At 56.8% G+C, this 10,158-nt stretch overlaps 2 protein-coding genes across 5 annotated transcripts; both read left to right on the top strand.

Annotated features, from left to right (window-relative positions):
• The first annotated feature begins 26 nt into the window (after window positions 1–26).
• SNX12 (sorting nexin 12) lies at window positions 27–5,172 on the top strand. The gene is made up of 4 exons (XM_032123980.1): window positions 27–250; window positions 1,772–1,867; window positions 2,800–2,924; window positions 3,387–5,172. The coding sequence occupies exons 1-4, from the start codon at window positions 86–88 to the stop codon at window positions 3,487–3,489; spliced, it is 489 nt and encodes a 162-aa protein (XP_031979871.1). The 5' UTR covers window positions 27–85; the 3' UTR covers window positions 3,490–5,172.
• A 128-nt stretch (window positions 5,173–5,300) lies between these two features.
• Window positions 5,301–9,086, top strand: LOC116450955 (translation initiation factor IF-2-like). Of its 4 annotated transcripts, none has more exons than XM_032123976.1 (8): window positions 5,302–5,977; window positions 6,054–6,173; window positions 6,562–6,693; window positions 7,010–7,111; window positions 7,635–7,735; window positions 8,372–8,444; window positions 8,662–8,733; window positions 8,858–9,086. In XM_032123976.1, exons 1-8 carry the CDS (start codon window positions 5,398–5,400, stop codon window positions 8,923–8,925), a joined length of 1,248 nt encoding a protein of 415 aa, XP_031979867.1. In that variant the 5' UTR covers window positions 5,302–5,397; the 3' UTR covers window positions 8,926–9,086. The 4 variants fall into 4 exon arrangements, with proteins under 4 accessions (XP_031979869.1, XP_031979867.1, XP_031979866.1 ...); XM_032123977.1 differs by having other exon boundaries at window positions 5,303–5,977; window positions 8,914–9,086; XM_032123978.1 differs by having other exon boundaries at window positions 5,301–5,977; window positions 7,010–7,063; window positions 8,662–8,957.
• The last annotated feature ends 1,072 nt before the right edge of the window (window positions 9,087–10,158 follow it).

The raw sequence follows: 10,158 nt of genomic DNA, 5'->3' as shown, positions 1-10,158 counted from the left end.
GGCGAGCGCCGTGCGGCTATGCGCGGGAGGGGAGGGCTGCGGCAGCGGGCGGGGCGGGGCCGGGCGGGGCGGCGGCGGCACCACCATGTCGGAGGCGGCGGTGGCGGACACCCGGCGCCTCAACGCGAAGCCGCAGGACCTCACGGACGCGTACGGGCCGCCCAGCAACTTCCTCGAGATCGACATCTTCAACCCACAGACCGTGGGCATGGGCCGCGCCAGATACACTAGCTACGAGCTCCGCATGCGGGTGCGGCCCCCGTCGGGCCTGCGGGGCTGGGCTGCCCGGTGTGCGGGTGTGCGGCCCGGGGAGGGGCGGCAGCGCTCGGGACGCGGTGGCCGAGGGAAGGCGGACGGGTAGGGCCGCGGTGGTGCCGCTGTTCAGCAGCGGGGAGCGGAGGAGGCGAAGCCCCGGGCAGCGCTGGGCTGGGGCGAGCAGAGCGCCTGCGGCGCTCCGGGGCTCAAGGTCAGAGCTGATGGGTTCGCCGGGGCGCTCGGCATCCAGCGGGGGCTGGTGCGGACAGGGACAGGGACGTGCTGCCTCAGCAGGCTCCTGCGGCCGTCCCCTCCCTAGAGCCCCGCTGGGTGGTTGCTGAGCAGGGCATGGCTGCACGTAGCTGGTTATCTCGAGCAGGGGAGAGCTGGGTAGCAGTATCTTGGGACCTGCTCAAACTGCAGGCTGGCTGCTTTACCAAGAGGCCATGACCCAGGAGTGTGCATAGCAGGCTGAGCAGGGTTCTCTTCCCTGGGCCTTAAACGAGCTGAACTGGGGACCCCTTCACAGCTCTGTGTCTGATAGATGGGGAAAGTAAAATTAAGCTTCCCATAAAACAAGCTCCCTTCAGTATGTGTTGTGATGCTGGTTTGACTTGCTTATAGCGTGATTTAACTGCTCAGTCTCCACTGCCTTTCAGAAGAATTGGTGTTTGTTTTTTTCTGCTCCGGTGCTTGGCTCCCATCAGCCTGCAGATGGCAATGGGAACCTCTAGTCCCACTGAAACCAGCGGAGATGCTCTGAAAGCAGCTGGGTTTATTTCACAGAAAACACGTACCAGTTTACTTCATGTAAGAAAACAGTTAATCGTGTTGCAGTAATATATGAGTGCTGCCCCATCAGAAGGTTTGCTACTTCAGTTCCAGGAATGATTCAGCTGTGTTGATGGGGTAAAGGTGAAGTTAATGCAGCTGTCAGTTGTTGGACTCCAGTGGCAGGGGAAAAAGGGGAGGAATTGCTGCACGTTTCTCCAGTGACACAAGATGGGCATGAAAAGCCTGTTGGGGTAGGTGATCTGTTTTGGGAGAAACTGTAGATGAGGTCTGGCCTTGAACAGTTGTTGGGGCATGATTTCCTTTGGTGGTTCTTCAGTGGAGATGCCAGTGTCAGGTCAGATGTTCTTTTGCTCTGCAGGCTGCTGCGAAGCTCTCTTGTAGATCACTTCAAAATGGAGTAAACTTGGGCAGGGCGGGGAATCATTCTCCTAACAATCATATTGTCAGCACTGGTTCCCAGTGTGTGCCCCTGGGAAGGGGGCATGTTCCTGAAATAGTCACTCAAGGGAGAGGGAATGGCTAACACTGAGTAGAATGGCTTGCTTGGATCTGAAGGGTTTTGGGGTTTGTGCTGTCCTGGATAAGGAAGCTGAGTGTTCCCATCATGCCTCCTTCTCAGGGGGTTTGATTTTCTCATTGCAGCTTCAGGTTTCAGTTACATGTTGAAATACTGTGTGGCTTCCAGAGCAACCTGCAAATGAACTGCTTTGCTTTTTTACAGACAAACCTCCCCATCTTCAAATTGAAGGAGTCATGTGTGAGGAGACGATACAGCGACTTTGAGTGGCTGAAGAATGAGCTGGAACGAGACAGTAAGGTGAGGCCTGGCTCAGACCTCCCTATTCCTTAAGCCAGGACATGGGAACAGTTGCAGGAGTAATCTTGAGATGCCCAGAAGTGAGGCTGTGATGGTGGGTGTTGCACCTCAGACACTTAAATCGAGGGGTTAAATTGAGATTCCTTTACTCTAGTTTGGTGCAAGGAGAAATCCCAACCAGATATTCTCAAGAGGTCACAAATGCACAAAAGTTTACTGGAAAAAATAAAGGAAATTAAGGAATTTTGGCCAAGGAGTAAATACACTTACAAAACACTTACTATAACATTAGTTAGAATTAATTTAGTATTAACTTAGCATAAACTTATCTCATTTAACTTAGAAACCTTTAAAACCTTAAGATGCTATGTTACCCAAAAAGTTCCATGAAAAGAGAATTAGAAGGAGAAGAAAGAGAGAGAAAGACAGAAAAGGTACAGAAAAACACACATAGAGCTACCAACTCCTCGGGTTCCAGTGTGGGCAAGATGAAAACTCCTGGAGAAGGCAGGGTCCAGACAAGTAGGTCCCTTATGGGGGCTTTCAAGCCCCAGGGCCTTTGTGGCCCTCTAGACCCAACCCCCCCGGTGTTACTTCTGGTCACTTGGCTACTCAGGGGCTGGGTTAGCACTGCCCATGGGTGTGTGATTGATGAACAGCTCTGCCAGGGCTGGGATGCTGGCTCTGGGTTGGGGGGTCGAGCATTTCACTGTCTCGCCTTCGCAAGAGCTGATCTGCCCCTCCCATGAAATACACACAGGCATTTGCCAAGCATCCCAAAATGTTTCGAGACATGCAACTTATCCAGTCTCTGACAGTGGGCACCTTCTGGGGCTCTGTCCATGTGACGGCACTGGAGATGAGCATCAAACAGCAAAGGATATCTGCTTGCAGGTGGCCATTCTGCTCATGGGCTGATTCTGTGCTTTCAGATTGTAGTGCCACCGCTGCCTGGAAAAGCTTTGAAACGACAGCTTCCCTTCCGGGGAGATGAAGGCATCTTTGAGGAGTCTTTCATCGAGGAGCGGAGACAGGGCCTAGAACAGTTTATTAACAAGTAAGCTTGATGTCTTGGCTTTGCTGTTTACTGTGTGCTGCTTCTTTAGCTGTTCTTGGGCTGTGGGTTGACTGTGAGACAGTCCTGCATCTTGACCTGCTGCTGGCAGGTGCCAGTACTGGAGGGTGGTGGCTGCAGCCGCGTAATGAAACTGGAACTGGAGCAAGTCCTGCCCTGAGTGAGTGGGGGTTGTGCTTTATGCTCTCTCTGAGAGTGTAGTAAGTATTAGCAGAACAGCTGTGCTACAGGGACTCACCAACACAGTACTGTTGGTTCAGAGCGTGACATGGAAGGGAACAGCCTGTGCTCAAGCACCTCTTACTGGTCCTGTTGCAGACTGATGCATGACCTTGGGCTGAGCGCGGTGTGCTGCGCTGGCTGCCTGACTCCCTCCTACAGACATCAGAGGCGTGGGGGTCTTGGAGGCAGCTGTGCTAACCTCCACGTATGATTTTCTTCCAGAATTGCTGGACACCCACTGGCACAGAATGAGCGCTGCTTACATATGTTCCTGCAAGAGGAGACTATTGATAGGAATTACGTCCCAGGGAAAGTGCGCCAGTAGGAGCACCTGGCACTGTCTTCCTCCATTCCACCCTCCCTCCTGCAAAAATGACATTTATTTTTACACTAAATCTGTCTTCTCTGAACCAGCTTTTCCTCTCTTGAACCTCCCAGTTTGTTCAGTATTTTCCTCTTTTTTAACTGGCAGCAGTTTGTTCTACTGGGCTGTGGTCATGGCCTAAAGGTGTGAAGATTTATGCAAGTGAGTGCGTTGTCCCGCGTCTAGGGGCAGATGTGGATAGGTGTGGAGCAGGAACTTGCTAATGGTGTTCTGGTGTAGGAGCTGCCTCTCTCCCTGTACAGGAAGGTATGAGATGACCTTCACTCCCCTGTCTGTGCAGCCCCAAGCATCTCTGCAGGAGACTTTGAAGAATAGCAGTTGTCATGTTGGTCAGTGATTATATCAGGTATTAGAGTTTTAGTAAGGTTTATCCAAACCAGTGAGTAGGTGCCTGGGTGTGTCAGTCTCTCATCCACCCCATTCACCCTGCATGAAACCCCCATTCTTCACTGTCTGGAAGTGCTGAGACCCAACACCTACTCAAACCCCGCTATCAGCCTCCTGCATTACAGACCTGTTTGGTGTATTTGTGCCCCCTCCTTTCTAAGGTGCTGCTGGCAGCTCAAGGGGTTTCCATCCCATGTGCTCTCATGATGCTCTATGTGGGCCATTTGGCACGTGGAAGATGGGGTAGTCTGGGCTGTAGCCATGTGTGCTGGGATGCATTGGCCCAGAGTTTAAGAAACACCACAGCCTGCCCTGCCATGGGCCATGTGTGCTGGTGTTGCCTGCAGCACCCTGCTCGGCTGAGCCTGGTGACCTTATCTGGGGCCCTGGCTGCTGGGAGGAGCAGACGGTCTGGCTGAGGAGGAGCAAGAGAAAGCTGGTGGGAGCAGTTGTAGGATGCATCCATGATGGCTGCCACAGGAGGAGTCCAGCAGTGGGGCCCAGATTGAAGCCACCGCTCCAGAAAAGGACAGCAGAAAATCGTCAGTCAGTCTTAGGTTAGACATTTGCTTAAAGAGCAGGAGAAGTAGCAATGGCTCTTTGTGTGTTCTTCCCTGTTCTGCAGTGAGCTGGGCAGTCACTTGAAGTGAGAACACACGACTGGTCAGGGAAGTGTTCAGAGCTTGAAGGGACAATGAGGCTGTGACTTGCTGCAGCAGAAATGTCCTTTAGAGGCTCCTGCAGCTGCCACAGCTGTGATGAGTGAGGTTGGGCCTCAGTTTGGGGGCTCCTCGGATCAAGGCTGGCTGGTCTGTAAGTGTGGTCACTTTGTTGTGGCACAGCCGAGCCTTTCTTGGAGCATGGGCCTGCAGTGGATGCCCTCCTGTTCCTGCCAGGCACGTTCCCCGAGGCCTTCCCAACGTCTCCTCTGTTTTCTGGTGAGGAACTGGCACTGCTGGGCGAGAGGTGGCTCTTGGGGGGAAGTCGCTGAAAGCGCGAGGGAACTGCTCCGGGGGCTGGCTCAGCCCGGAAAGGGCCGTGGGGCAGCGTGGAGCCTGGTGCCGGTGGAGGCGGCCGTGGCCTCGGAGGGGCTCGGTCCCCGCCTCCTGCTGCCGCCGGTCGCGCTCGGGGCGGTTCCTTCTTCTGCCCTGCGCGGGGCTGCCATCCATCCAGCTGTCTGCACCCTGTCCAGTGTAACGTCCCGGTGCCGTTCGCATTAAACCACTGTGAAGCCAATTGTCTGCCTGGTTCTGGGGGCTACCGGCACGGGGGAACAGCCGGGAGAGAGGGGGAGGGAGAGCTGCCGGGAGAGAGCGGGCACCGGCGGGGCGGGGCGGGGGCCGGGAGAGGACGGACACGGGCGGGGCGGGAGAACGGCCGGAACAGAGCGGGCACCGGCGGGGCGGAGGCAGGCGGGGCTCCCTGGTTTTCCCTGGTTCTCCCCGGCGGTGCCGAGGCGCGATGTGGCGGCCGGAGCCGCAGGCCGGCTCCGGCTCGCCGGGCTGCCCTGACTTGCTGCAGCACGTCCAGGCGTTGCGCTCGCCGCCCTCCCCGCTTTACCTCAGCTTCTTCGAGGAGGAGTGTCGCGCCATCGCCGCCCGCCTGCGCCTCGGGTCGGCCGCGGAGCCCTCGCCGGGCCCGAGGGAGGTCAGCGCGCTGCAGCCCGAGCCCGCCGGACCCGTCACCTCCACGCCGCTGTCCGTCCCGAGCCACGGGCGGGTTCTGGACTTGAGCGCGGGCGACTGCGAGGCCGCTGCTGCTCCTAGCCCGGGCCCGGCCCGAAAGCAGCCCGGGTGCCTCTCGCAGCCCACGGCCACTGGTGGCCCCGGCGGCTGCCCCGCTCGCCCTCCCGTCCAGTCCCGGCGGGCGCGGCGCGGTGCCGGACAGGCCTTCGGCGGCCGCCCCGGCAGCCCTGGCCGCACCCCGGGCCGCGGCCGCTCCCGGCTCGCTCTCCCCCGCGCACGGGCCTCGCTGGGGCTGCAGCTCCCCGCGGCCGGCACGGGGCGCGGCGCCTGGGAAACGCGGCTCCTCCAGCCCCCAGGTAAGCGGGGCCACTGCGGGGAGCCCGGCGCGGCCACCGCCCGCCCGGCGCTGCAGAACCCTCTCTCTTCCCCCAGGGACCAGGCCGAAGCTGACGTCTCCTGCCAGGACCAGGCTTCAGCATGCCAGCGGGGCTTCGCAGCAGGCACAGCCTTCCAAGCTTCCCACACCCGCCCCCCGGGACAGAGAGATGAAAAGTAATTCTGCACCTGCCAGTTGCCTCAGGCGAAGCAGGGAAGCGCGTGGGTTAGGGTGCTGCATCTAGAAGGGAGAAGGGGAAGGGCTTGAGCTGCAGCCTGGCTGGGGAGAGAACACGGGGAGTGGGGAGTCCATGGCAGCGGCACAGGTAGGAGCCTAGGAAGTATTCTTATACCCCAAGGGATGTGTTAACACTGTCTGACCTCCCCCCAGTGTAGGCTGGCAGCCTGTTGGCTTTGGAGCCTTCACTTCATGGCATTGTGGGGTCACGGGGTACTGGTGCCTGTAGCCCTGGGGCAGGCAGTCTGGCTGAGCCCCGGGCTGCCTAAAGAGGGTACGATGGAACTGCTTGGGAATAGCAGCCTCTGTGCTCACTGTCCACTACAGCTGCTGTCAAGGCTGGGAGTCGTAAACAGCCGTCTTCAAGGCTCTCTACAGCAATTGCTACCGTGGCTTCCCGCTCCTTGCCGCGGCCTCCGGGAAAAGTGGTTTCGTCCAAGCGTTTTTGCCTCAGTAAAGGTGAGCCTTAGCAGAAGCCTCAGAGGCTGCAGAGTCATGGGAGAGGGGAGCTGCTGCCATGAGAAGAACGTTCAGGTCTTGGCTGCAGGGTAAAAACTGATCCTGACAAAAGGACTGAGAGGGGACTGCATGTGCTTGGGTTCAGAGGAGGGGAGGTGAAGGCCTTCCCTCTTTTGCTGGAGAGGCATCCAGCAAAGAGCCTGAACAAATCTGGTTCTCAAGTTCATTCATAGGAGAGGGAGTGGCCGTGGTCAGTTAGGGAGCTCTCTTAGCAGGAGTTGATGCTCTTTATTTTCCTTTCCTGGGTCTCACTTAGGATCAACTATGCAGGAGCTGGTGTGCAATAGGACCCAAGAGCTGAAGGAAAATGGTGAGAGCAAAGAAGGGTTGGTTGCAGCAGGGACTGTCTTGGGAACAGGTGAGCAGTATGGAGGTGTAGATTCTTGCCTTGTGTTGGGAGGAGTGTGGAGAAACATGGGCAGCTGCTTCTTGGGCAGCGCTACTCCCCAGCTGAGCCCTGGTTGACCAGGAGTGCTGAGGGTGCTCCAGCTGGTGCTGCAGGCAGGGGGTGCTGCCTTCCCAGAAACTGCAGCTGGGCAGCCTGCGCTCCTGAGCTCTACAGAAGGAGGGGAAGTGAAGAGGCTGTCTCCACTCTGCTGGGACAGCCCTGTCCTATCCTGCCCGGGGCAGCTGCCTGCCCTCCCTGTGAGAGCAGACTCCTAGCAGGAGGCCAGAGCTGCTGGGAGTGAGGCCACGCAGGAACACTTTCACGAAGCACCCATACAGGCCAAGCCAGCACCAGCTGTTGGGCTGCAAGTGCTGGGAGACTTTCTGACTCTCTTGGACAGGTTCTGCCCTTCCCTGGTCTGGAGCAGCTCTGAGGCCAGGTTGAAAAGCAGCCGAGGATGGCAGGTTTCTAGTGCTGACACCTCTCTTCACAGGTAAGACTGACCAGACGTGGGTGTGTGCGGAGTCCTCTTTGTCCCGTGAGTTGGCCCCTGGCCTGACTTCAGGGTGTGAAGATGCAGTTCCTGCTGAGCAGGTAAGAGCCAGCTGTTTTCTGCCACCATAGAGCACTGTTCAGCCTCTGGCTTGGGCCAGCTATGCCAGAGGTGGGAGATGATCAGACCTGGAGCTGCCAGTTTCCTGGCTGGCACCTGAGCTGTTTTAGCTTTTCCCTGGGGTTTACACAAGACCATGTGCATTTTTTTCATGGCTTTACCACCTCTCCGTGCTCAGGGGACTGCAGGCTTCTGTCCAGTTAGATTTTCTAAGGGCCTTTTGAAACATGCGAACCTTCTGTGGCTTGCGTCATCACTTTTATATGTCCTGACATGTAGGACATAGCCCCAGGATGGGGTGAGCAGAGCCTGCAGCAAGATGAAGCTCCAAGTTAGGAAATCTTCTACCTGAAAAATAAACTTGTGCAGTTTTCGGGCTCTTCACTCTGTGGCTGCAGCCAGCCAAAGGCATTCTTGTTTCCCATGGGTGCTGGCAGATGCTTGCTACAGTGGCTCCTTCACCAAGCACTGCTGCTGTGATGGATGTGCCCTGGCAGTGGCCCCCAGGGTGCTGGGCTTGGAGTGTTGGATGGGCTGCAGTGCTCCTCCAGAGGATGGGTTGTGCTGCAGTGGGGGTGACCAATCCCTGCATCACACTTACACCCTGCTCTTTCCAGTCTGCAGGTGATCAGCTGTCCCGGGAACTGGAGCATGTGAAGAAAGAGCTGGAGCGAGTGAAGGGTGAGCTTGGTACGTGGAGCTGGCTGTTCTGAGGACTGCAGGACACCTGCAATCCAGGTGACATTCCCTGTGCTTGTACCTGGAGCCCAGGGCCTGCAGCTCCATGGGAATGGGGCTGGCTTCTTGTTCAGGGGGTAGAGCAGGATCTCAGCTGCTGCCCTGGAGAGTCTGGGGGTGAGGTATTTAGGATGGGCTGAGCACACACCTTCTTGCCTCCTATCTGCAGCTGACAAGACTGCCCAGTGTGAAGCCTATCAGCAGACAATCTCCTCCTTGCAGGCTCAGCTCAGAGCAGCAGGTATGTTCCCTCACTGTGGTGAGCCCTCACCTCTGAGCAGGCTGCAGCGAGGCTCCAGTGATCCCTTGCTGCTATAACTGAGGGCTGCCAGGTGGAAGGGATACAGCTCATGGCCTTTCCCAGGGGTCAGGTGCTGAGTGCCAGAAGCACTACTGCTTTGATGTTGCTGTTGCTTCCCAGGAATCTGTCTGAAAGATGGAGCAGTGTTCAATAGTGGTGACCTGGGGAGAGACTGACAGCTGACATGGGGACAGACAACAGCCACTGTCCAGCTGCCAGTGATATATGTGGAGCTCTTGAATGAATTAATTTTCTAACTCCTTGTATTTAAAATAAAAGTGTCTTTTGCAGTGGTGCTTGCTGTCTGCTTGGGTCGAGGCAGTGCCCAGTGCTGCCCACTGATCCCCAAAGTACTGGGCAATCAGGGCAGGTCTGTTCTTGGCTGTGGCTGGTTTTGCTCAGCCAGAGACTTGAGGTCTCTTACAAGGAGGAGCTGGATGCTGGTGGATGGAAGAACAGTGTGGCTCTGAGGAAGCATTTCTGGTGCTTCCAAGTGGGATGCTTGGCTGTGAGGTGGTGGTGGTGGGCAGCTGTAGAGACAGGTTTCTTCCTTAGACCACCTTCACACTGGATGCGGGAAAAGCCAATGCTGGCTGATGGCACATCAGGCTTCTGTATCTTTGGCTATTAATGACTGTTTTATTATCGGTGACTGGGGGCAGGTGGTGCGGAAGCAGCACTTGGGACTCAGTCCCTCACTGTTCCTGCATGCTGGTGCTGGGAGCCCTGCTGCACTGCCTTCTCTCTGTAGTAGGTTGATGCAGGCACCTTCTTCCACGGCCTTGTGTCTGGGTGAGGCACTGGAGAGTCCTGCTGTTTGGTGCTGGCAGTGCCCTGAGGTTGGGCTGGGAAGGCTGGCCTGTTTTTGCTCCGCTGTTATTTCTGGTTGGTGTTCCTGACTGCCTTGGAATGCACATTCACAGACAGCCCACACCCGTTCCTGGGGCAGCTGCCCTAGACTATGTGCTGGGGTGGCTGCACAGGGAAGCTCTGTGCCCTGCTTTGCACTTGATTGCTGGGGCAGCTCCAGTGCTAGCACAATCCACAGCAGAGAGCCCTAACATGGTCTGTGAGGGCTTCCCTGTACATGCATGGTGAAGGTAACTACTTGGTGCAGGTACTAAGGGAGCTGGCTAGAAAAGGTGCCCTGCTAGATTTATTATTTGTAAACAGAGAGGCACTTGTGGGTGAAGCTGGACTCGATGGTCTTTATGGGTCCCTTCTAATGTGAAGTAGTGCTTCAGTTGTGGAAGGTGGTGGGGGCATCCAAGGACTGATGTGGATCTGTTTCTTCAGGGCTTCTGGCCCCCTTTATGGGCAGGAGCCATCTCCTACCCTCCTTTGATGCTGGCTACATGTGCCTTG

This window comes from Corvus moneduloides, chromosome 14, assembly GCF_009650955.1.
Source record: "Corvus moneduloides isolate bCorMon1 chromosome 14, bCorMon1.pri, whole genome shotgun sequence".
Taxonomy (NCBI): domain Eukaryota; kingdom Metazoa; phylum Chordata; class Aves; order Passeriformes; family Corvidae; genus Corvus; species Corvus moneduloides.
The sequence above is the reverse complement of the archived record's forward strand: the minus strand, read 5'-3'. Positions and strand labels throughout refer to the sequence as shown.